This window comes from Tasmannia lanceolata, unplaced genomic scaffold (assembly GCF_043159265.1).
Source record: "Tasmannia lanceolata isolate RefF3 unplaced genomic scaffold, GAP_Taslan_0.1 ptg000007l, whole genome shotgun sequence".
In the NCBI taxonomy this organism is placed as follows: Eukaryota; Viridiplantae; Streptophyta; class Magnoliopsida; order Canellales; family Winteraceae; genus Tasmannia; species Tasmannia lanceolata.
Window position 1 is genome coordinate 29845504 of NW_027518684.1, and position 26184 is coordinate 29871687.

General features: G+C 47.0%; 1 protein-coding gene and 1 long non-coding RNA gene across 2 annotated transcripts; both read left to right on the plus strand.

Moving 5' to 3' along the window:
• Nucleotides 1-2204: 2204 nt before the first annotated feature.
• Nucleotides 2205-4468, plus strand: LOC143880743 (uncharacterized). The gene is made up of 3 exons (XM_077383714.1): nucleotides 2205-2843; nucleotides 2940-4023; nucleotides 4139-4468. The coding sequence occupies exons 1-3, from the start codon at nucleotides 2737-2739 to the stop codon at nucleotides 4466-4468; spliced, it is 1521 nt and encodes a 506-aa protein (XP_077239829.1). The 5' UTR covers nucleotides 2205-2736.
• A 994-nt stretch (nucleotides 4469-5462) lies between these two features.
• On the plus strand, nucleotides 5463-7609 carry LOC143881215 (uncharacterized). The gene is made up of 3 exons (XR_013251911.1): nucleotides 5463-5565; nucleotides 5661-6763; nucleotides 7274-7609. It is a non-coding gene; the product is annotated as an uncharacterized LOC143881215 (long non-coding RNA).
• Nucleotides 7610-26184: the final 18575 nt, after the last annotated feature.

Sequence of the window (26184 nt, forward strand, 5' to 3'; positions counted from 1 at the left end):
TTTCTGTTAATGCATTTAAGGTCAATTATAAGAATAGGAAGATTTCGGTGTTTATAAAATAGGAATATGAGATTCGGGCCAAGAGTGTTCATCTTCTACCTGTATCTGTATGATCTCCAACTCTCAATGATTGAAATTTTCTGGAATAATGCATGAGAAAGGCTTTTTTTTTTGTTCTAGGGCTACGATCATATGTCCAGGATCATACTACATTTAGAATGGTTGCTTGGGGCTAACAAGATGAGGTACTGAACTGATCACCACAGCAACACCCCACATGTACATTGGGTCTAGGAGAACAACATGCAACAGTGACTTCACTGGGAAGCTTCCCTCTGAACACATGGATCCATTAACGATGGCTTAAAACGAATTCAAAGATAACTCTTTCATTTCAATGGCTGGGGATAATGAGCAGTAGATACCACTCATAATTCCCATCCATTGCCAGAAAAGGTTAAATATAGAAAAGAGCCCTTGTTTAAGTCCCTTGGTTTTGAATTTTGATAAATACAACCCATCTATTTGTTTTGCAGCTTCTTTGAACTTGTTGTAAGAGCTAATGAAGAAAGTTAGTAATCTAGAAAGGGATGCATCTATATATCAAACTCAGTTTCCTACAAAATTACAACAAATATAAATATAGGGGATGGTGTAAGTACAAAGGAAACAACATGAAGTGATGATGATTCTACTTATGGAGATAATTAATCCTTCAATTACACAAGATTACATAGCCACCATTATTTGGAGCCAACAAAGATGAAATTGGAATGGCCTGATCTGAATCAAACTCTTCCAATTCTCTGAGCTTCGCCGCCTTTCGGCACTGCACTAGAGTGTCCCTACAAAGGGGGCAAGTGGCATGTTGATAATTGAGCCATTTATCCAAACAGACTCTAAGAAAGAGATGCTTTCATCTCATCTCTCTGGTCTCTTCTCCTTGTTCGCTTGATTCGGAGGTGCCGGTATTGACCGACCTTATGTTCTCGGTAAAAATATTCTGCATTTTGCCAATGAAACTGTGAATTTGATGGCCATATGAAATGGGTTCTTGACAATAGGCGAAAACACTGTGCAAGAAATCGAGAAAGAAGTTTACAAAGGAGGATAAAAATGAAACACGAAATCAGGAAAGGGTAGAGAAGCTGAAAGTTGAGGAGCTTCCATGCTTTTAGAACTCATGGTAAGTGAGGATTTTCGGTTTTGCTTGTAAGAAATGAGGGAGAGCCAAATGCATTAAGCTTAGGGAGGATATGTTGGAGTTGTCTGTAAGGAGTGATGAAGAGCCAAATGTAGTAAGCTTAGGCATTATATCCCCCAACGTCATTTATCATTCAGATTAGTTTTATGTTTCATTGGCATTAGCTTTTGTTCTGTTTCCTTAATTTTGTTTAGATTAGTTTCTGCGGTTCTATTTCATTTTGGTTGTTTAAGTGGATGAAATTAAATGTATTTGAGTTGGGAATGTTAACTAGACATCACATTCTTTTGCAGCTAACACTTGAGCCTGCCTGAAAGAAACAAGGTGACTTATCTTGTTCATTGCAATGGAGATCCTAAGCAAACACACGAGAGTATAAAATACATTTACATAATCATTGGTAGGGAAACACCCAATGCATATTATCACTGTCTAATGATTGCTTTATTCTAACTATAGGATATTGTTATGGGCTATGATATTTTCACCCCCCCTCCCTCTCTTCTGCACAAAGCATTGGCCCCCCCTTATAACCTGAACAGTGGGCAACTTTAACGCTTTTTTACGTCAAATCACGTTAAAAGAGGGGGGGGGGGGGGGGCGAATGCGTACTGCAGGGGTGGGTGGTGAAAATATCATCGCCCGTTATGTTATTCCTTGGATCTGATAGGTCCATATCATTCTATTTAATGTTTGTAAAACTTTGATTATACCAAAAAGTGATCGAAAACACTTCTAAAATGCATGTGATGCTGTTTAGAAAATAAAGACGATGGTGAAATTAACCTATGATTTAGTCAATTTCAAATTGATTTTTGCCTTTTGTGGGGATTCATGCCCCCTTTCTTTGTCTCTTCCGCACGTGTCACGATAGGTCCTTAGGTGAGCTAACAATTTTGGCTCAGACTTTTCCAGTTCTATGTAACAATCTGAGATCTTTGAGTCTAAACTCAATTCTAAAAGAAATGTATTCAGATCTCTCAATGTAGGTCCAAACTCTATTAGGGCACAGAACACATTCCCTCGTAGTGAGGGCATGAAGTATTGTGTATGGAGTAGTGTTGATCTATGGTGTGAGGGTGTTTGTCAAGGGGTGGCCTCGATTGTTGCAATGTCGGTTCCTTTGCTCCGATTCTTATGTTTCCTATGGGTCATCAATAGTCCAGTACTATGTGTAATTTTGACTTGTAAGTAAATGAATGTATTTTCTTAAATGAATCCCTTAGGCCCACATTGTTTGAAGTATAAACACTTATTGCTGTAGAATAGAAGTATTATCATTGATATTTGATCTAACAGCAGCTCCTCAAAAAGTGAGCTGCTATTGGATCAAATATCAAGGATGGGATGGTGCGTAAATGTTCATACAGCCCTCCATCATATAATATCTCCTTAAACAAAGCTTGGTTGGTTGTCATTTAATTACTATTCATGTAATAGTTCTTGTCAGGGTTTGGATTTTCATTTTAGGTTTAGGTTAATTCTTCCCATTTCATACACTCATATATAACCAATTTGGTTGATTAAAAGCAATGTGGGTTTATTTTTTCAGCCATATAGAATCCTTCCATTCAAATCAATTAGCCTTTCAAAAATCCAGGAGAAAAGCAATGGATAAAAGTTGGATGGAAGTGCTAAGGTACGACCATCATAAGTATTATTACTTTCCCTCGATTTGGCTTATTCGTTATTTTAATATATACGTCTCACTCGTGTTCAACTTTGGATTAAATAGGATTGCTCCAGCGTATACGGATGGGGTTAATCAGTTTCTTAAATTCGCACTTGCTAATACGCATTTTGGGAACAAGATCAAATGCCCATGTGTTATTTGTGTGAACCGTACATTGCTTGATGTGATTGAATGCCGAGAGCATTTGATTGTCAATGGGATCATGAAGGGCTACACCAGATGGGTTTTCCATGGGGAAGCAGGATCATCGTCGGGTGTTACGGCTGATTCACATCGCCAAGCGAACGAAGAGCTGATGATACAAGATGAGATGCATGAATTATTAGAGGACATATTCCTATGGCTGAACCGTAATGAGGACAATGTGCCAGGAGATGATGGGCCAATGCCGGCTCAAGCTAGTGGGGAGGGGCCAGACGCAAATGCGCAGAAATTCTACAAATTATTAGAGGATGCCAAGCAAGAATTATACCCAGGCAGCAAGCTCAGTAAATTATCCTTCGTTGTTCGGCTTTTTCACATAAAGTGTCTCAATGGATGGAGTAATAAATCTTTCACCATGTTACTTGAGTTGTTGAAGGAGGCACTTGCTGAGGGTGAACCATTGCCAGCGTCATTTTATCATACGAAGAAGATAATTAGAGATTTGGGACTCCACTACGATAAAATAGATGCATGCCCCAACGATTGTATGGTGTATTGGAAGGTAGATGCCAAAGAGTCTGTATGTCGCATATGTGGTGCTTCCAGGTGGAAAACAGATGCACTACATCCGGATGATGCAAGAACTCAAACCTCTAAAATGGGCCCAAAAATTCCTGCAAAGATTCTGCGTCACTTCCCACTAAAACCAAGGTTGCAGAGGCTATACATGTCGAATAAAACAGCTTCTTTTATGGCATGGCATGATGACAGACGAACAAAAGACGGTATATTTAGGCATCCTGCAGACTCCCCGGCATGGCATGAGCTAGACAACAAATATCCAGAGTTTTCTTCAGAGCCTCGCAATGTTAGACTTGGGTTAGCAAGCGACGGCTTCAATCCCTTCAGGACGATGAGTATTGCCCATAGCACGTGGCCCGTTGTTCTCATGCCATCCACCATGGATGTGCATGAAGCAACTGTATATGATGCTCTCATTGCTTATTCCCGGACCATCTGGCCCTGGAAATGACATAGATGTCTATTTGCAACCTTTGGTTGAAGAGTTGAAGGAATTATGGGTGGATGGCTTGTAGACATTTGATGTTTCAAGGAATGAGACATTTCAAATGCACACGGCTCTATTGTGGACAATTAGCGATTTTCCTGCATATGCTAACTTATCAGGATGGAGCACCAAAGGTAAACTTGCTTGCCCATCTTGCGGTAAAGACACATGTTCTCGGTGGTTGAACTATGGAAGAAAGCAATGTTACATGGGTCATCGACGATTCTTACCTGCTAAGCATAAATTTCGGTTTGATATGATGAGTTTTGATGGCACAGAGGAGAAGAGGGCAGCCCCAAGGTCGATGACAGGCCGGCAAGCACTCGATCAATTGCAAATGGTTAATGTAATCAAGTGAGGCTGATAAGAGTTCTATTTCTGCCACCCAAAAGAATCAAAATAAGCCTTCCAAACCACATAATTGGAAGAAGAAAAGCATATTCTTCACTCTCCCATATTGGGAATCACTCCTTCTGCGCCATAATTTAGATGTGATGCACATTGAGAAGAATGTGTGTGATAATGTAATTGGAACGTTACTAAATCTTGAAGGAAAAACAAAGGATGGTGTAAAAGCGCGGTTAGATTTACTCGCAATGAAACTAAGGGGAACTCTACACCCAACTACTAAGTCAAACAACAAAACATACTTACCTCCAGCATGCTTCACAATGTCTACAAAGGAAAAGGAGGTTTTTTGCAACATCTTGAAGAATGTGAAAGTTCCAAATGGCTATTCATCGAATATCTCCCGACGTGTGAATATCAAACAACGCAAGATTTTAGGATTGAAGAGCCAAGAATTTCATGTGTTGATGCAACAGTTACTACCCTTGGCTCTTCGAAGAACGTTGCCTAAAAATGTTAGCACGGTATTGATCGAGCTGTGCACCTTCTTCAAGGAGTTATGTTCAAAACTGCTTATCCCGGGCGACCTGCGAATGGCTTTTGTGATGGACCCTAGCAAATCCCTTTTTGGTAAGATTACCTAATAATTTTATTACCTAGAATGGAACACGACAAAGAAGTCGGTGAGACATCCTGCATATAATCATCCCAAATTAATCTTCTCCAATATGGATGTATGGGAACTTGTGAAATAAGAAGTCCATTACCAAAAAACTTTACAAGAGATCGTGCATATAATCATCCCAAATCAATCTTCTCCAATATGGATGCAAAGAAACTTGGGCAATCTGAAATCCATTAGCAAAGAACTTTAGCTTTAGGGTAGATTAACAAATAATATGGTTTTGCAATCTAGTGTGGGAGTATAGTATAGTGGACCACTATCACTACTTTTGAGCTTATTTGGCTCAGACTGTTTCTCAACAAAAAGAATACATGGAAGTCGCCGGCCTTTTTTTATATTATGGTGCACTTACCTATTCATTTAGCTGACGAAGCAAGATTAGGTGGACCGGTACAGTACCGATGGATGTACCCAATCGAAAGGTATATACGGTTGGTATAAAGAATGATGCAAAACTTGTTTTAGTCTTCTACATAATCGTATTAGTAAAATTAATATAAGAGGTGATGTTTTGTAGGTACCTTCTCATATTAAAATCATATGTGCGCAATAGAAATTATGTTGAGGGATCTATAGCAGAGGGTTACCTGGCTGAAGAATGTTTGACTTTTTGCTCAAGATATCTTGAAGGGGTTGAATCAAAACTGAACCGAGAAAGAAGGAATGTAGAAGACTCTCGGTGCGAAATAGAAGAAGGTTTTTCAATTTTCTCAGCATCAGGACGCCCTATAGGAAAGGTTTGTATGTTAACCCTAGATCAAATAACAGTAGAGCAGGCACATCGATATGTTCTCTTCAATTGCGACGCAGTCGAACCATTTCTTAAGTCAATTCAACTTGTCAACATTTAAACTAGTGGGCCCATTCTCTCGTCTCATGTATATTATTTCAAATGCAGAACACACAAGGATGAATTGAAGAGAAACAATCCTCATGCTCGGCCAATGGATATAGAATGCAGTCACAAAAATCACTTCTCAGATTGGTTTAAAGCACATGTAAGCATGAGATGGAGGGGTTTACTGACCTTATATAAAATTTAATAGAAGATTATTCTATAATTTTAATAGAATGTCACTCTAAGCAAGTTGAAGCGTTGCATGAGGGAAGAAGAGAGGAGATATCAGAAAAATTGAGGTGGTTGAGTGGTCGCCCAAATCCTAATGTTAGTAGTTGTACATGGTATGTTATAAATGGAATTCGCTTTCGCACGAAAGCGCGCGAGCAAAATCGAAAAACACAGAATAGTGGAGTGGTTATCTCTGCACGGACATCATGTTTTGCGAGTGCAAGGGATTTGAACCCAGTAGCAGGTGATGTCACTTACTACGGCGTATTAACAGATATCATCGAAGTTGACTATTTCAGACGCCTACAGGCATTGCTATTTAAGTGTGATTGGTTTAGAGGAGTAATAAAGATGAGTTTGGTTTTACGGTTGTAAATATGGCACGTCGTGGTTATGAAGATGAACCTTTCGTCTTCGCAGCTCAAGTAGAACAGGTCTTCTACGTACAAGATCACCCCAATAATAAAGACTGGCACGTGATTCTCAAGACAAAACCTAGGGACATTTTCGATGTGATCGGGGACAATCCAGAGACATATATACAGTGCGAGGCAGTTAGGGGTGTAAACGAGCCGAGCCAAGCCGAGCCGAGCCGAGCTTGGCCAAGCTCGGCTCGGCTCGTTAAGCTCAAAAGCTCGGCTCGGGCTCGAACGAGGCTCGGGCTCGGCTCAGCTCAGCTCGGTCAGGCTCGGCCAGGCTCGCGAGCCTTACCGAGCTCGGGTTATATTATGTTCACACCCCTCATCTTCCCTGGACAGCCCTACTAGTGTAATTTGACTACTTTTTTTACACTATGGGGGGTGGTCCTAGTAACAAATGGGGTTCCAAAAATGAAGTGACATATTTTGCCCCCCCCTTTCACTCCCTGGACAAGCCTTTTAATGTATAAATTAATATATAATATATATATTTAAATATATTAAATTCTTAACGAGCCGGGCCGAGCCGAGCCTGGCCTAAATTAGGCTCGGCTCGTTAAGCTTAACTAGCCTCGTGAGCCGGCTCGGCTCGGCTCGTTAAGGATTCGAGCCGAGCTCTAGCCAAAATTGACACCCTTAGAGGCAGTGGAAGAACAAAATATGGATGATGTTCTTGGTTGGGAACGAAACGATATACTTGGGCTTGAGATTGACGGGTCGTTGGAAATGTTTATCCAATCTAACCAAGAAGACCAAGAATCTGATATGGAGCTAGACAATAGCACTGAAGATGAGAGTAGCTTCTCGGATGATGATGGAAGCGATCCAGAGTAATCTGACGTCATTCATTGGGTTCAGGGCTTGAGCATCGGTCCATGTATAAGGCAACAATCGCTTGGCCGTCCAACCTAGTAAGTAAATGATATACAAGGCATGAATTTATTGGTGCTTGATGATACTTTTATTGATAAGTATACTAATATTCTATCATTCTTGATGTCGTAGAACTTTTTGGCTTTTTGTGTATGTTTGGCGTTGGGGATGGTGATGGTAATGGTGATGGTGGGGGAGGTGGTGATGGTCATGGTGATCCTTTCCATTAAACACTTTGTCTGTTTTTTGTAAAATTATACCTTTCTATTAGTTTGGGAAGATTTGCTTATGAGCCTGCACATGAACTTATATTTACTGTTTGGTTCAGAAATGAAACATGGATCTTTGATGACTAGAAAGAAATGCTTTACTGTTTTATGTTACTTACATTTGGGGTTTTTAGGTGAAAGGACTAAAATACCCCTGTCAAGTAAGTCACGAATGACGATGAGATCTCACTAGTGTTTATTTTTTGAATAATGTAGGTGATAGGTCAGGGGTGTCAACAGATCCACATGTCTTAGTCACGATCCATTCAAATCCCTTATTGGTCGGATCGAATTTGGAGTGTTCTTCAGATCTCGCTTGCTTATGAAATGGATCCAGTGGTATTATCTCATTCCACATATCTCAAACTTGTTTTATTTGCTGATTATCTTCTCCAAAATTGAGCGAGAAAATCCCGAATTTCTGGATGCTTGTATGATAATTACAAATACACAAAAAGTTGGGTCTGTAGACAGTAGTTTCTGCATAACCAACAGAACTTGTTAGGTCTAAAATTGGTAACAGGTTATGGTAGGGCCGGAAGGGCTGATCTGGCAAGCCACTGCTGAAGAGGTAATGGAGTCCTGCGCTGCACAAGGGCACAGACAAGAATACAAAGGGTCAGAAGACCAACCCGGAGTGGTGCTCCGGACAGGCGCTTCGACACTCAAGTCAGTATGAGCAGGAGTGCAGAGCAATGTCAGAGCAAAAAGCTTAGGGTTTTTGGTCTCAGATCCCTCACCTTAGCACAAGTGAAGGCTATTTATAGTGGTTCTGAGCCACCTGTCCAGGACAGGTGGTGGCCCCTGTATGGACCAGGTCTCATACCTAGGAGGGGCAGGTGGAAGTCCCTGATTGGTCCAGGTGTCATACCTAGCAGGGACAGGTGTTGGCTTTGCAGTGGTCCCTGTGAGGGCCACGTGTCAACAGCCAATTGGTTGCAGAGTTCGGACCCCATCAGTTGCCCCCTGGTTCTCCGAGTCATGACAGCGGCGAGGGGAAGCAAATAGAGGGTTAAAACAACATCCGGCCGACCTTAAGGCCTCTGGGCAGCTGAGGCCGGCCTCAGACTGGGCCAGGAGAAACCGCGGCCGGACAGGGGCCTCCGGGCGGCCTGGTCCGGCCTTGAAGCTTGGCCTGAAGGAGCACGGCCGGACAGGAGGCTCTAGGCTATCCAGTCCGGCCAAAATTTGGACCAGAAGTCTGGCCGGCCAAACCTCCTGGGCGTCATGGCCGGACAGATCTCCTGAGCGCCACGGCTAGGCCGGGCAGACCCTTTGTCGCGTAGCGATTGCGCCATATCCTGTCCGGCATAGGCTCTGGACGGCTAGGCCGGGCAGGTCTTTTGTCGCGTAGCGATCGCGCCATATCCTGTCCGGCTAAGCCTTCTGGGTGGCTCTGCCGGGCAGAATTTTGTCTTCTAGCGAACGCGTCATATCCTGTCCGGCTAAGGCGCTGGACGGCCAGGCCGGGCAGGTCTTTTGTCGCGTAGCGATCGCGCCATATCCTGTCCGGCTAAGCCTTCTGGGCGGCTCTGCCGGGCAGAATTTTGTCTTCTAGCGAACGCGTCATATCCTGTCCGGCTAAGGCGCTGGACGGCCAGGCCGGGCAGGTCTTTTGTCGCGTAGCGATCGCGCCATATCCTGTCCGGCTAAGCCTTCTGGGCGGCTCTGCCGGGCAGAATTGTGTCTTCTAGCGAACGCGTCATATCCTGCCCGGCTAAGGCGCTGGACGGCCAGGCCGGGCAGGTCTTTTGTCGCGTAGCGATCGCGCCATATCCTGTCCGGCTAAGCCTTCTGGGCGGCTCTGCCGGGCAGAATTTTGTCTTCTAGCGAACGCGTCATATCCTGTCCGGCTAAGGCGCTGGACGGCCAGGCCAGGCAGGTCTTTTGGCGTCTGATCACTTTGGAACTTGTACCTCGCATTTAATGCGAGCGGCGCATTTAATGCGGACGGCGCATTTAATGCGAGCGGCGCATTTAATGCGGTAGGTGACGTGGCACACTCGGGCTGGTGGGAAAAGGGCGGGATTTTTCCCGCTCTTCCCAGCCTATATATACCGGAGTTTTACTCCTCATTTTTCACTTTTCACATTTTACTCTCCTCCTCTGCTGCTCGGCTATTCAAATTTCTGCCCGCTTCGGATCAGTGAGCCCGGAGATCTTCGGTCAACACTTCAGTTCGGTAATTTCTTTTAGCTTTTCTTTGCTTTCCTTTTAATGTCTAGCACTAGTTCGGAGTCGGACTCTGGCTCAAAGGAGTCCGGTTCGACCAGTAGTACGGGGTCCGGGGCGTCGGAGAGGACGAGGCCGGCCTCTCCTACGGAGCCCGGTGTTGAGAACCAAGAGATAATAATTGTAGACGAGGAGAGCGGGGAGGAAGTGATTGTGGACTTAGACACAATCCCGGTCCGTGAGGACGGACCGCACCGGGCAGAAACCAGCGGCGATGAAGAAGACGTCGAGGCAGTAATTCCTCGCTCGTCGCGCGCGCCCGTCGAGGTGATAGCGGAGGCACGGATGGAGGCCAATCCGCAGTACAACATCGGGGCCCTGCGCGAGGTGAACCATCTGGGGCCGGGCAAACTTCAGGCCGTCAGGGACAAATACTGTATCCCTGATCGGTACACTTTGAGGGCGGCCGTTGAAGGGGACCGGGCCAGCAACGATAGTGCAGATCTCTGCGTATACGAAGAAGCCTTCCGGGCCGGGCTCAGGCTTCCCTTGCATCCGTTTTTTGTCGATGTACTGAGGTACTACGGGCTGGCGGTTACACAGGTCGTGCCGAACTCTTGGAGGACGCTGGTCGGCTTCCTTTATTTTTTGGGAGTTCGTCTCCGTTGGAACCCCACCGTGCCCGTCTTCAGGATGTGTGCGCATCTGAAGAGGCACAAGGAGGGCGGCTGGATCTACATCAGCCAACGGCCCGAAGTGAAAATGATTACTGGCATACCTACTTCCATTCACACATGGATGAACAGGTTTTTCTACGCTAGGGACACCGAGCCGGGCTCCCACTGGCCGTTCTCGTTGGAATGGAGAACGCCGGACACCCAGAACCTTAGTCAGAAGCCAGCCCTTAAGGGTTACGACCACATGACCTTCGCTTTGATCAAAGAAGAGCTGAAGCGCGGTCAAATAAACTGCTCGGAGTTCTCCGAAGAGGCCGTCCTGGTAGCGCTCGGGATTAGCCGTGCGACGCCGGCACGTACGTAGACTCTTTAGGCCAGCTTTTATTTTTTGAACTGTTCCTTTTTTATGGTTCTAACTGTATTTTGTTCTCGCGTCCAGAAATGGTGAAGCAGATGTCCATGCTGGACAAGATCAGGCAGACCTCCCAAGCGTCCCCAACGCAGGAGCAGCCCCAACCCAAGGGCAAGAAAAGAAAGGTGCCGGAGTCGACTCTGGCAATGGCCGCACTGGCCGAGCCTCTCAAAAGCAGCCGGGCGATGCATAAGCTGTCCGTCAAGTCGAGCCGGGCAAATCTCGCCGGGCAGAGCTCCGGGTCTGCAAGGGTGACAGAGCCCCAACACAGCGGGCCGGTCCTGGGCATCCCTGCCGCCACGGCGGCGAGAGGTGACAATGTCTTCCGCCCGAACTGGGCGGTGCAGAAAACAGACACCGGCCTAGGGGATAGCCGGGTGGCCACAGAATTGATGTACCAGTGCGTCCTCCCGCGCGACCGGCGGGACGTCGAGAAGGAGGCGCCGGAGACCTGCGAAGCGGCAATCGCCTCCGCCCTCTATCAACTCCAGGTGTACTCAAGGGACATGGCCAAGAAGCGTTATCTCTTCTCTGATACGCTCACACAGATAGAGTCCGAGAAGAGCCAGCTCCAGAAGGACAAGGACGGGCTTACCGAAGCCGTTCAGGTCAAAGAGGCCGAATTCAACAGCTTGAAGGAGGAGCTGCAGAGGGTCAAAAACCAGGCCGTGCAGGATCTCCTAAATGCGCAAGAAAGAGCCGGTCAGAGGGAGAAGACGGCTATCAAGGCGGCCGTGAAAGCGGCAGTGGGGGAGGCCGTGAAGGAAACTGAGAAGAGGAAGGACACACAGTTCTTCAACTTGGGCCTCCAGGCCTATAAGGCGGGGTTCCTTCTCTGCTCCGAGCAGGTGAAGAAGACTCACCCCGACATTTCCCTGGACGGACTGGCCGTCCCGTATGCACCTCCAGAGGAGGAGGAGGACGAGGAGGAAGAAGGCGAACTGGACTCCTCCCAACCCATCGAGGTGGAACAGGAAGTCGTTCTGGCTTCCGAGGTCACCGCTCCAACCACTGAGGCCGGCCAGGTTGCAGCCCCTATTTCAGAGGCAGTCACCGAGGAGGTGGCCGACGAGGAGGCATGAGTGGCAGCCCTCTTGCTCCTATCTTTAATTTTGGTTTATGAATTTTTTGTAATGGCCCATGAGGCTCATTCTTTGTAAGCCAGCTCGGCGAAAATAGCACTTTTGTTATATGAATACAAATTCAATTTTGTCCGACTGTCTGTACGGCTGCCTTGCTTTTTGTATTTATGACGTCTGTGCTTCTTCCTTGTCTTTCTGCCGAGCCAGAGTGGTTGTCCGGATGTCATTGGCCGGAGTGAACCACCTCTGTCTCCAAGTTTGCAAACACTTAGAGTCTTTGAGGTGGTTTTCCACTAGGGCGAGTCCATGGTTGGAACTGATCTCCACACCAAATTGGACGCGCCGGAGTGCACCACTGCCGTTCTCTAAGTTTGCAAACACTTAGGCTGAGAGCTAAGTCTACAAACACTTAAAGTCTTTTGGCGTCTAGCGATTGCGCCATATCCTGTCCGGCTTAGGCTGTGGACGGCCAGGCCGGGCAGGTCTTTTGGCGTTTAGCGATTGCGCCATATCCTGTCCGGCTTAGGCTCTGGACGGCCAGGCCGGGCAGGTCTTTTGGCGTTTAGCGATTGCGCCATATCCTATCCGGCTTAGGCTCTGGACGGCCAGGCCGGGCAGGTCTTTTGGCGTTTAGCGATTGCGCCATATCCTATCCGGCTTAGGCTCTGGACGGCCAGGCCGGACAGGTCTTTTGGCGTTTAGCGATTGCGCCATATCCTGTCCGGCTAAGGCTCTGGACAGCCAGGCCGGGCAGGTCTTTGAGGTGGTTTTCCACTGGGGCGGGTCCATGTGGTTGGAACTGATCTCCACACCAAATTGGACGCGCCGGAGTGCACCACTGCCGTTCTCTAAGTCTGTAAACACTTAGGCTGAGAGCTAAGTCTGCAAACACTTAGAGTCTTTTGGCGTCTAGCGATTGCGCCATATCCTGTCCGGCTTAGGCTCTGGACGGCCAGGCCGGACAGGTCTTTTGGCGTTTAGCGATTGTGCCATATCCTGTCCGGCCAGGCCGGGCAGGTCTTTGAGGTGGTTTTCCACTGGGGCGGGTCCATGTGGTTGGAACTGATCTCCACACCAAATTGGACGCGCCGGAGTGCACCATTGCCGTTCTCTAAGTCTGCAAACACTTAGGCTGAGAGCTAAGTCTGCAAACACTTAGAGTCTTTTGGCGTCTAGCGATTGCGCCATATCCTGTCCGGCTTAGGCTCTAGACGGCCAGGCCGGACAGGTCTTTTAGGTGGTTTTCCACTGGGGCGGGTCCATGTGGTTGGAACTGATCTCCAGACCAAATTGGACGCGCCGGAGTGCACCACTGCCGTTCTCTAAGTCTGCAAACACTTAGGCTGAGAGCTAAGTATGCAAACACTTAGAGTCTTTTGGCGTCTAGCGATTGCGCCATATCCTGTCCGGCTTAGGCTCTGGACTGCCAGGCCGGACAGGTCTTTTGGCGTTTAGCGATTGCGCCATATCCTGTCCGGCTAAGGCTCTGGACGGCCAGGCCGGGCAGGTCTTTGAGGTGGTTTTCCACTGGGGCGGGTCCATGTGGTTGGAACTGATCTCCACACCAAATTGGACGCGCCGGAGTGCACCACTGTCGTTCTCTAAGTCTGCAAACACTTAGGCTGAGAGCTAAGTCTGCAAACACTTAGAGTCTTTTGGCGTCTAGCGATTGCGCCATATCCTTTCCGGCTTAGGCTCTGGACGGCCAGGCCGGACAGGTCTTTTGGCATTTAGCGATTGCGCCATATCCTGTCCGGCTAAGGCTCTGGACGGCCAGGCCGGGCAGGTCTTTGAGGTGGTTTTCCACTGGGGCGGGTCCATGTGGTTGGAACTGATCTCCACACCAAATTGGACGCGCCGGAGTGCACCACTGCCGTTCTCTAAGTCTGCAAACACTTAGGCCGAGAGCTAAGTCTGCAAACACTTAGAGTCTTTTGGCGTCTAGCGATTGCGCCATATCCTGTCCGGCTTAGGCTCTGGACGGCCAGGCCGAACAGGTCTTTTAGGTGGTTTTCCACTGGGGCGGGTCCATGTGGTTGGAACTGATCTCCACACCAAATTGGACGCGCCGGAGTGCACCACTGCCGTTCTCTAAGTCTGCAAACACTTAGGCCGAGAGCTAAGTCTGCAAACACTTAGAGTCTTTTGGCGTCTAGCGATTGCGCCATATCCTGTCCGGCTTAGGCTCTGGACGGCCAGGCCGAACAGGTCTTTTAGGTGGTTTTCCACTGGGGCGGGTCCATGTGGTTGGAACTGATCTCCACACCAAATTGGACGCGCCGGAGTGCACCACTGCCGTTCTCTAAGTCTGCAAACACTTAGGCTGAGAGCTAAGTCTGCAAACACTTAGAGTCTTTTATTGGAGGAGCTGGCATATATTAGTGACTCAAAAGTGAGGGACACTATTTGGTGACAACTCCACTTTATTTCTCTTTGAAATTTCATTACAGAGATTCTTTACAGGCCTTCAAAGGCAAAAGAAAAGACTATTGATAGTATATTCGGAGATTTTTGGAATTCCAGGCGTGCGGCAGCAGCTGCTCGTCAAGTGTCTCTAGCCGGTAGCTTCCTGGACGGATGACCTCTTTGACTCGGTACGGCCCTTCCCAAGTCGGGGAGAGTTTTCCCACCCTTCTTGGCTGGGAGACGGCCGCTTTCCTCAAAACTAGGTCGCCTGTGCGGAACTCCCTTGGTCGGATCCTCGCATCATGGTATCTAGACACCTTCTGCTTATATGCTACGGCTCTGATCTGAGACTCCTCACGGACTTCCTCAAGCAAGTCGAGGTTGACACGGAGCCCGTCCCCATTGAGCTGTTCATTGAAGTCAACAATTCTTGGGGAGGGAATGCCGATGTCAACCGAAATCACAGCCTCTGTTCCAAAGGAGAGATTGAAAGGTGACTCACCCGTTGCAGTGCGTGGGGTAGTCCGATACGCCCAGAGCACATGGTACAGCTCGTCAGCCCAGCGTCCGGCCTTATCATCCAGTCTTTTCTTTAGCCCCTGCAGCAGAGTCCTGTTCGTCACTTCGGTCTGTCCATTCGTCTGAGGATGCGCCACGGAAGTGAACATTTGCTCAATCTTCAGATCTAAACAAAACTTTCTGAAGTTCCTTGAGTCGAACTGTTTGCCATTGTCTGTTATGAGGACCCGGGGTATCCTGAATCTGCACACCACTGATTTCCAGAAAAAGTTCTGGACGTTCTGCTCGGTGATCTTGGCCAGAGGTTCAGCTTCTACCCACTTAGTAAAATAGTCGATGGCGACAACGACGAACTCGCGGCCTCCGGAGGCCGGCGGAAAAGGACCTAAAATGTCCATTCCCCAGACAGCAAAAGGGAGAGGGCTGATGATCGGAGCCATTGGCACGGCAGGCTGGTGAACGGCGGGGGAAAATTTCTGACACTTCTGACACTTCTTCACAAGGCTCAGTGCATCTTGTCTCAATGTAGGCCAGTACAGTCCTCTTAGAAGGACTTTGATGGCGAGGGCCTTGCCCCCAAGATGCTCTCCACAAATCCCTTCATGGGTCTCTCGCAGGGCATACAGGGCATCAGTTGGCCGGAGACACTTCAAGTACGGGAGGGTGTAAGATCTCTTGTACAGAGTCTCGTCGTCAAGTGAAAACCTTGATGCCCGCTATACGACTTTACGGGCCTCTTTTTTCTCTCTGGGGAGCTCTCCACTGCGCAGATATCTGATGATCTCATCCATCCAGCACGGCTCATCGTCGATCTGCATTACTACGACAGGCTGGCCATCAATACTGGAGGTTTTTAGGAACTCCATACGAATTTCTCTGAGAGCGGTGTAGCCCGCTGCCGCTAGCTTTGAGAGCACATCAGCCTTTGCATTTTCAGTCCGGGGGACTCTGATGACCTCAAAACTTCCGAACTTACTGGCCAGGCTACGGACCCTTTGCAGATATTTGATCATTCGCTCTTCACGGGCCTCATATACTCCTTGGATCTGGCATACAACTAACTGTGAATCGCAGTACGCCTTCAGTCTCTGCGTGCGAGCCTGTATGGCGAGGTTCATTCCGGCGATGAGCGCTTCATACTCTGCCTCATTGTTTGACGTACGGAAACCAAACCTCAGGGCGTAATTCAGGACAAAGTCCTCTGGTCCTGTGAGAACTAGTCCGGCACCGCTGCCACTTTTGTTTGAAGATCCGTCGACATATACCTCCCAGAGCGGCTCTTCAGAACACGGAGGCGGGCTGGTCGGTGGAGCTGCACTCTCAAGCCCGGGAAGCGGAACCGCTTCGGCTTCGATCTGCTGCTCGGGTATAACCGGTTCTGCTTCTGAAGGAAGCACTGCTTCCGACCCGGGGTCTGAATCTGGCATTGTACATTCAGCTATGAAGTCTGCAAGAACCTGAGCTTTGATTGCTGGCCTGGGCAGATATTTGATGTCAAACTCGCTGAGCTCCACGACCCACTTCACAAGTCAGCCTGAAGTGTCTGGACGGTGGAGGATCTGCCTGAGGGGTTGTCCCGTCAAGACCTTGATCGTATGCGCCTGGAAATACGGCCTTAATTTTTTGGCCGCCATAACGAGGCCGTATACGAGCTTCTCGACTCGCTGATACCTTGTCTCTGCATCATGGAGGACCTTACTGACATAGTAGATCGGCTTTTGCTGGTGGTACTCCTCTCTGATCAGTACTGCTGCAACTGCCAAAGGTCCCGCTGAGAGATACAGAATCAGCTCTTCTCCTGGCTCTGGCTTGGACAGCAACGGCAGAGAGGACAAGTACTGCTTCAGCTCTTCAAATGCCGCTTGACACTCCGAAGTCCAGGGCGCGGTTTTTATACCTTTGACTGCGTTGAAGAACGGAAGGCATCTTTCCGCGGACTTAGAGATGAACCGCCCCAGGGCAGCTACTAACCCGGTCAGGCGCTGTACTTCTCTGATAGTTCTGGGCGGAGTCAGCTCCATCACCGCCTTGATTTTCTCAGGATTTGCCTCTATCCCTCTCTGGCTTACCATGAAGCCCAGAAACTTGCCTGCTCCGACGCCGAACGTACACTTGGTCGGATTGAGCTTCATGTTGTGCTCCCTCAAGACTTGAAACGCTTCTTTGAGGTCGGCAACATGATTGCAGGCAGCTATGCTCTTGACCAGCATATCGTCCACATATACTTCCATATTGCGGCCGATCTGCTCTTTGTACAGCCTGTTGACGAGCCGCTGGTAGATGGCCCCTGCGTTCTTCAGTCCAAAAGGCATAACTCGATAGCAATAAGTCCCCTGATCGGTTACAAAGGATGTCTTCGGAATGTCGGACTCATGCATTCTGATCTGATTATATCCTGAGAAGACGTCCATGAAGCTTAGCAGCTCGTGACCTGCAGTAGCGTCGATGAGCTGATCGATCTTTGGGAGCGGGTAGCTGTCCTTCGGGCAGGCCTTATTCAGGTCTGTAAAATCTATGCAGGTCCTCCACTTCCCATTAGACTTCTTCACCATCACCACATTCGCGAGCCAGTCCGGGTACTGGATCTCGCGGATGAAGTCGGCCTTCAGAAGCCTTTCCACCTCTTCTCTGATGGCCCTTCGCCTCTCCGGTGCAAAGTGCCTCCTCTTCTGTTTTACGGGCTTGCAGGTTTGATCAACCCCGAGCTCATGGGTGCTGATTGCAGGGTCGATGCCGGGCATGTCTGAAGGAACCCAGGCAAAGACATCTGCATTGGCTCTGAGGAACTGAGCAAGATCCTGCTGCGCGGCCTCTGACAGAGCAGAGCCGATCTGGACAACCCTTTGGTCGTCACCGCTGTACAACGGGATAGATATAAGGTCCTCGGCCGGCTCGTTTACTATGATCTGGGCTTCATCCCTTAGATCAAACAGCTCGATTGGCAGAGACTCGGACGCATTCTTCCCTTTCAGTGCCGCTGCATAGCACTGCCTTGACTGGGGCTGATCCCCTCTGATTTCCCCTATACCTCCTGGCGTAGCGAACTTCATCTTCTGATGATAGGCGGAGGGAACAGCTCGGAGGAGATTCTGGCCGGGGCGTCCCAAGATAGCATTGTAGGCCGACTTGGCCCTTACCACCAAGAAGTTCACCATGGCGAAGGACTGGCAGGGCGGCTCCCCGATAAGGACTGGAAGCTCGATCTGCCCTTCAACTTTGACAACTTCTCCGGAGAACCCGAACAGATCAGAGTTGGCCGGCTTCAGACGGTCAGTTCCGATCAGCATCTGCTCGAAGGCGTGATAATAGAGGACGTCTGCGGAGCTCCCGTTGTCGACCAAGATCTTCTTCATTTCCCAGTTCGCCACCAGCATGGTGATGACCAGGGCATCATCATGCGGGAGGATCAGGCCGTCGAGATCTGCATCTGAAAAGGATATCTTGTTCTCTAGCCTGGCCTTCTTGCTGCAGGTATGGACGGCGTTGACCTGTCGGGCATAAGTCCTGCGGGCTGATGAAGAGGTTCCTCCCGCGGTCGGCCCTCCTGAAATGGTACCAATAACACCATGAGGTTGAGGTTGAGGTACCTGAGAAGGGGGGCTGGCCGGCGCAGGAGCTTGGATGCGGTCGCCCAGAGGTTGAGCGCCCCGGGGGCTTCTGCCTCTGGTCCTCGGCTTGTCCTTGCGTTCTCTTCTGTTGTCATCATTTTTTAAGTACCTGCCGAGGTACCCTCTGCTGATCAGCTGCTCGATCTCCTCCTTCAAATGAAGGCACGCGTTGGTGTCATGGCCGTGGTCCTTGTGGAACCTGCAGTACTGGGACATGTTTCTTTTTCCCGACGAGGTCTGCCTCTCCGGCCACCGGATGAAATCCTCTTCCCGAATGGCTGCCAGGATCTGTGCTCTAGACGCGGTCAGCCGCGTGTAATGCTCTCTCGGGTGGGGGCTTCTCCCCTTTCGGGAAGGGCTTCTCTCCCTGCGGGGAGGGCTTCTCTCCTTGCGGGAAGGGCTTCTCTCCTTCTTCTGAGATTTATCATCCCTACGCTGCTTGGTAGGGTTCTTCTCCTCAGGCCTTCTCTTGTTAGCAGAGTCCAGGGCGGCGAGAGTTTCCTCCACCGAGATGTACTCCTCCGCCCCGGCCATCAGGTCTGCGAGGGACTGCGGATTGCGCCGGGCCACTGCTCGTCTGAAGTCAATTGATCGGGCGCCGGCCAGAAGGGCATTCGTGGCCGCAAAGGGATCCAGGTTAGGAACCTGAAGGGCTTCCCTATTAAAGCGACCAACGAACACTTTCAAGGCCTCATCATCTCCCTGCCTGAGGGCCATCAGCGAAGCCGTCGTCTTCCTGGGTCTTCTGCTGCTCATAAAGTGACGGGCCAGGTCGTCCCCAAAGTCATCAAAATTGTCCACGGACCTGGGTTTGAGCTGCGAGTACCAGTCCCTCGCGGCTCCAGTCAAGGTGGTGGGGAATGCCCGGCAAAGGAATCCATCCGACGCCCCGTGGAGGAGCATTGTAGTCCTGAAAGTCTCCAAGTGGTCCACGGGGTCGGTGGTCCCGTCATACTGCGAAATCTACGGCATCTTCCAGCCCTCGGGGGCTGCCGCGCTGAGCACTCTGTCCGAAAATGGGGGAGCGCTTGTGAAGATCCGGGACGCAGACCGGCCCTGCTCTCTGGCGAGCTCTTCAATCCGGTGGTCCATATGCTGGATCCTTAGTAACATCGGGTCATCTCTCTTTTCTGCCCGGTGGACGGGCCTCTCTCTTCTTGCCGGCGGGCTCATTGCAGAGCCGGACTGACTGGCCGGACTCCTTCGCCGGTGCCGCGATCCTTCTCCGTGCGTGGCGTCTCTCTTGCTACCATGCCTTTGTACGGAGGGAGATCGTGACCGGTGATGTAGGCGAGGCTCGGGGCGCACATGCTTGTCCCGGGAGAGGTGATCTCGTCTTGTGGAGTGACGAGTCTGCTCCCGGGGCGGGGGCGTGTGCTCTCTGCGGGAGCTTCCCCTCCTCTGGGTGGGCTGAGAAGCCTCGGCTGGGTGCTGCTGGAGTGCGGGAGCCGGATTCCTGAACTGCGCAATCACAGCAGTCATTTCTTGGAAAAGGGCCTGCATCTCCCTCGGGGTCGGGGTAGGGTCTGAGCGGTCCGAGCGAGTCGGACTTTGCTCCCCTACCGCCCCGACCTCTATCTGCGAGGCCAGTCGCTCGCTTCTTCCTTCGCGGGGGGCTGTAGCCCGGGTCGTCCGGGAGGTTGGCACATGCTTTCCGTTTTTTCCTACCATTGCTTGAGTGAGGTTCCGAACAGCTTTTCGTTCCGGGGTCCCACGGATGGCGCCAAATCTGTTAGGTCTAAAATTAGTAACAGGTTGTGGTAGGGCCGGAAGGGCTGATCTGGCAAGCCATTGCTGAAGAGGTAATGGAGTCCTGCGCTGCACAAGGGCACAGACAAGAATACAAAGGGTCAGAAGACCAACCCGGAGTGGTGCTCCGGACGGGCGCTTCGACACTCAAGTCAGTATGAGCAGGAGTGCAGAGCAATGTCAGAGCAAAAAGCTTAGGGTTTTTGGTCTCAGATCCCTCACCTTAGCACAAGTGAAGGCTATTTATAGTGGTTCTGAGCCACCTGTCCAGGACATGTGGTGGCCCCTGTATGGACCAGGTCTCATACCTAGGAGGGGCAAGTGGAAGTCCCTGATTGGTCCAGGTGTCATACCTAGCAGGGACATGTGTTGGCTTTGCAGTGGTCCCTGTGAGGGCCACGTGTCAACAGCCAATTGGTTGCAGAGTTCGGACCCCATCAGAACTACTGCCTAGTATTTTGTTGGATGAACATCATTGTGCTACTTGACATTCTAAATCTTTCAGCACTTTCCCTAGATTTAGAGGGGCTGATATTTCTCACGCATATTGGTAGCTGTTATTTTCTGTTGCTTGTGCAGCTTGTTCCTAAAGGCTATGTGTTTGTGATGGGGGATAATCGCAACAACAGCTATGACTCTCACAATTGGTATGTCCTTAATATGGTTCTGTTTTTTGTCTTGTAGGAAAATAACAGAAAACTGTCTTTGTTTCCTCCCATCCAAACAGAATTCCACAAGCAGAAACAACCCATATCTGCCGAATCCAGTCGGTATGGATTAAATCTTTGTTTCAGTACAAATTAAAGTATCATTTTTATATCAGATTCCTATGTTTTCTTCTACTATCTTCTCTATTAGACTCTTTTTTGTTTTAGTTGGTTTTTATTACTCATCTTTCACACCCCAAAATCCCAACATATCCATCTTCTCTTCCAGGTTCAAGTTCCAGTTGGTTCCTTTTTTTTCTTTTTTTTTGGGAAATGTTATCTGCACAACCTTATTTTGATAATTGCACAAACCCAGTTTTCTTTTCTTCTTTAATTGGCATTGTGAGAGCTTTTTGGGAAATGTAATAACCTTTTAACAGCTGTTTAAATACTACAAGGCAAGATGGGTTGGCGAAAATATTATGGAATGGTTGTGCTGATTTCATTTCGCTCTTTTTTTGTCAATTCTATAATGGGAAATGCTATCATCAATCATAACCTTGTTTTAATAATTGCACAAACCATATTTTGATATTTTAGCTAACCTCTGTTTTCTTACACTATCTTATCTATTGGGTCCCTTTTTTTTCTTTTTTTTCTTTCTTTTAACTGGTTTTTATTAGTGTTCTTTCACACCACAAATCCCATGATATTCATCATCACTTCCAAGTTCTGATTCCTCTTTGTTACTTTTTTCTTCTTTTTTTTTCTGTCAATTCTATAATGGGAAATGATATCAGCACAGCCATGTTTTAATAATTCCACTAATATAGCTTGTCTTTTCTTTTTTAATTGGATTGTGAAAGCTATTTGCCAACTGTAATAACCTTTGACAGCTCTTTAAATAATAAAAGACAAGATGGATTAGTGAAAATATCAAAACATTGTTATGCTGATATCATTTCCCTTCTATAAATTACATACCATCACCTTTATATTTGATTGGTTCCTTTTTTCTTTTCTTTTTTGTCAATTCTATAGTGGGAGATGATATCAGCACAACCATGTTTTAATAATTGCACTAATCCAGCTTGTCTTTTCCTTTTAATTGGATTGTCAAAGCTTTTTAGGAACTGTAATAACCTTTGAGAGCTCTTTAAATAATAAAAGACAAGTTGGGTTAGTGCAAATATCAAACATGGTTATGCTGATATCATTTCCCCTCCATAAATAGGTTACCGTAACCTTTATATTTGATTCCTCTCTTCTGTTTGTTTTAATTTCAGCCTTCCAGATCGTCTAATGGCGGATTCTGATAGTGCTTCTATAAATGAAAAACAAACTCCTCCAAAGGACTTTGTCTGCCCCATAACAAGCAATCTATTTGTTGATCCAGTGACCCTTGAAACTGGCCAAACATATGAGTTACAGAGTACCCAAATGCCCAGGACAAACTACGTCCTCAAACAGCTCATTGCTAGTTGGCAAGAGAACAATCCCAACTTAATACAATTCAATCAGAAAACCCAAGTCCCAAAAGTGACCAATTTTTCAGTCCAACCAAGCTTTCAACTTCTCCAATCAGTGTCATAAGCCAGGCCACCATTGATGGTACTATAGGTGACCTTCGCCTCGCTATCTCACGCTTATGTACATCAGAGATATTGAATGAGTCAAAAATGGCAGTTCTACAAATCGAACGATTCTGGGAGGAAGCCAATGTAGTACCCGAAATTCAAACAACACTGTCAAACAGCAGTTCTTAATGGATTTGTTGAGATACTATTCAACTCTGTTCATCCCCAAGTGCTGAAGGCAACAGTATTTCTCCTTTCTGAGCTAGCATCGAGGGACAAAGTCGTAATTCAGACACTAACAAGGGTCGACACAGACGTGGAATGCGTGGTTGCTTTGTTCAAAAAGGGGCTGGTGGAGGCTATTGTATTGATTTGTCTTTTGAGGCCTTCATGGACTAGTCTCATTGAGATCGACTTGGTCCAAGCCCTTCTTATGATTCTTAAGGAAAAAGAGGAGAATTTTTCGGAGATGTGCTTAAAGCCAAAGACGGCTTCGGTGCTCCTGTTAGGGAAAATTCTCAGAGGGTAAATCCTTTCACCTTCTTCATGAAAATTTTCTAAAGGATTCATTAGCCGACCCCAACTACTTTGGGACAAAGGCTTAGTTGAGTTGAGTTGAGTTGTTATTCCATTATTATCTGGATTTTCCAACCTGTTTGAGCTATTTTTCTGTAGGAGGACATTTAATGAGCAGCTTCTTCATATCATAAAGGATGAAGGAGCCTTCAGCACAATGCATACTCTCCTCATTTATTTACAAACAGCCCCCCAGTATCAATGCCCTGTCATTGCCGGTCTCCTCCTCCAACTTGACCTTCTGGTTCGAATATCTCCAAATCCTCTCAGTAGTTACAATTCATTTTTATTTGATTTATGCAATTTATACACGGATACACGAGACACAGATACATCCTTATATGAGACAGAAAGGTTTAGTGACACATAAATCTTAGTTCCTATTAATATACAAAAATCAAAAACTGTTTTCAGATTTGTAAGGACATTGGGTCTATAATGCAAAAGGACATGTCCAGAAAAGGATTTGATAAACTATGTTCTTATCAGTGAGCCGATGTCCTGCCCCTCATGAACTACTCATCATTCAAAACATTTATCTGTTTAATCTTTGATCATGGTTTTCTTAGCCTACCTTTCTCACTCGCATAGGTTGGCGAATGATTATTGAGGTGCTTTGGATCATATTATTGAGGTGCCTATTCTCTACTCCTCTTCTGTTTATATCCTTAGTTGCATGTGAAACCAGGTGATAGTTATGACTTAGTACGTTGTTGGTGACGTAATATATATATATATATATATATATATATATATATATATATATATATATATCTATTGTGATCATTGGCAAGCATGGAGCTTTTGGTTACATATGATTTTGTCTTCATGACACAGATTTGACAGTGGAGGAGGCTGCTGTAGGGTGTGGATTTCTTGAAGTTTATGGGTGTGATGCTTACTTGCTTGGGAAGAACATATATTACCAAGCCTAGACAGCCTTTATGTTAGTGTGAAGAAAATATTTGTAGGGATGAGTTGGGCCGAGAATTGTAGGCTTTAGCCCAATGTAGCTCCCCAGTCATGGATTCATGTGGATGTATTATATAGATGTTGTGTATACAGGAGATTAACTCATGTGGATGTATACTTTTCTTCAGTTCATGTGAGATGTGGATGTATTTATGTGGATGTTGTGTATACTGGTTCTACTAATACAATTTGTGGATGTAGTTACTTGTACTTGTCAACAGGTTGTGCATAATGTAATGGTTGTGTATCCAAACAAGTTGTAGATGTGGATATATTTATGTCGTTGTTTGTATTCAAATGTAAACAGGTGTACACCAGATTAACACATGTGTTGTAGTGTAAATGTACCGAAATTTAGGGAGAATTAAACAATCAGTGATTTTTTATAAAAAAAAAAAAAACCAAGATTCACCGATGGTCATGTGAACGTCGCTGTATAGTGACGGACTCACATTTAGCAACGTTTATGACCATCGGTAATATTAACGACGGTTACTAAACCGTCGGAGATTCAAACCATAAATCCCCATGATTCTTTTAGTGAGGGACTTTATCGTTGGTCAATAAAACATCGGTAATTCTTATACCGATGGTCAACTAAACGACGGTAAATATACGTATCCAAAGGCCCACTTGGGATTTAATGACGGTCGTGACCGTCGGTGTAATATTATATACACCGACGGTTTCTTAAAGCGTCGGCGATTACCTTAACAACAACGTTTGATTTTTATTTATAACGACGTTCATAAACGCCGGTATAAATGGTATCACCGACGTTTTTCAATAAACATCGGTATATACATTTAGGCACGGTAGCATCAGTGACGTTTACTAAAAGTGTCGGTGTAAGTTACACCGACATTCATTGCTATATACACCGACGGTCATGACCGTCAGTGAATGTCCCTTTTCTTGTAGTGTCCATGCAAGCAACTACAACCAATTCACATTCCAAACCATTTAGTGTTAGTTGGGCTGAAAATCAAGAGGGCCATGCCCCAATTCATCTACATAGGCTGATCCAAACCATCTATTGGTAATTGGGCTGAAAATCAAGAGGGCCATGCCCCAATTCATCTACATAGGCTGATCCATAACCTATAATCGATGATGTAGATTAATCATTTTTTTTTGGGCCAACTCCTCAATTATCTCTTTAGATGAAGGGCTAGGATTCTTTTGGGGGAAAGCATTAGCTATAAAAAGGAAGGGATTGTCATTTCATGAACCTCTACATCCTTCACTTTTCATCTCTACTTATCAGATTTCAACCCTAGATCAAATATCATCATCCATATTTCTTAGATCCCTTTCAAATCCTTTTGAAATTTCTCAGATCTAGAATATTGGAAGAGTTTTCGAGACTTGCAAAGAAGAGAGTGTTAGAGAGAGAGAGAGAGGTCTACGGTCTTCTTCTCCGGAGATCCAACCGTCATTCACCAGGCAAATCCTAATATCTTCATCAATTTGAGTATTTGCTTCATCTTCTCCGGGCAACTTGCCGGAATCTGGAGGTTTCACCAAAGTAGGGTTTTTCATCTTCTCCGGCAGTGCTTTTCCATCTTCGGTCATCAAATCGGGGCTCCGGTGTGGCTTCCGCACTTGTTTATCACCATTATACCTGCTCTAAATCAACTTCAAATCTCAGATCCGGCCGAGATGTATTCCTTCTTCAATTGAAACCTGAATTCATTTCCTCCGGTCTTTCCTTCTTCTTCGGCCAGTTATTTTCGCCAGAGATCCGGCTTCAATTCCATTTAGCACCTCAATTCCTTCAGATCTATCTCCGGACACTACGATCCTTTTCATAAGTTACAATTTTTGCAATTCGAGCCTATGGAATTTGAAAGATTTACTTAATTCCGGTGGCGAGGCATCGAGGGACACTCATTCCGAGCATTGAACAAGAGAAAGGGGAAAAGGTGAGGGAGATCACATCTTGCAGGTATTCTTCGTTTATTCTCTCCTCCCAAGTTTGAAGAACAGTTTCAGATTTTGATTAATCTGTTGT

Coding starts and splice junctions, on each gene's coding strand:
- LOC143880743 (XM_077383714.1), top strand. CDS start 2,737: ATGTGGGTTTATTTTTTCAGCCATATAGAATCCTTCCATTCAAATCAA. Junction 2,844..2,939: donor AGTTGGATGGAAGTGCTAAG/GTACGACCATCA, acceptor TGGATTAAATAG/GATTGCTCCAGCGTATACGG. Junction 4,024..4,138: donor TGGATGTGCATGAAGCAACT/GTATATGATGCT, acceptor GATGGCTTGTAG/ACATTTGATGTTTCAAGGAA.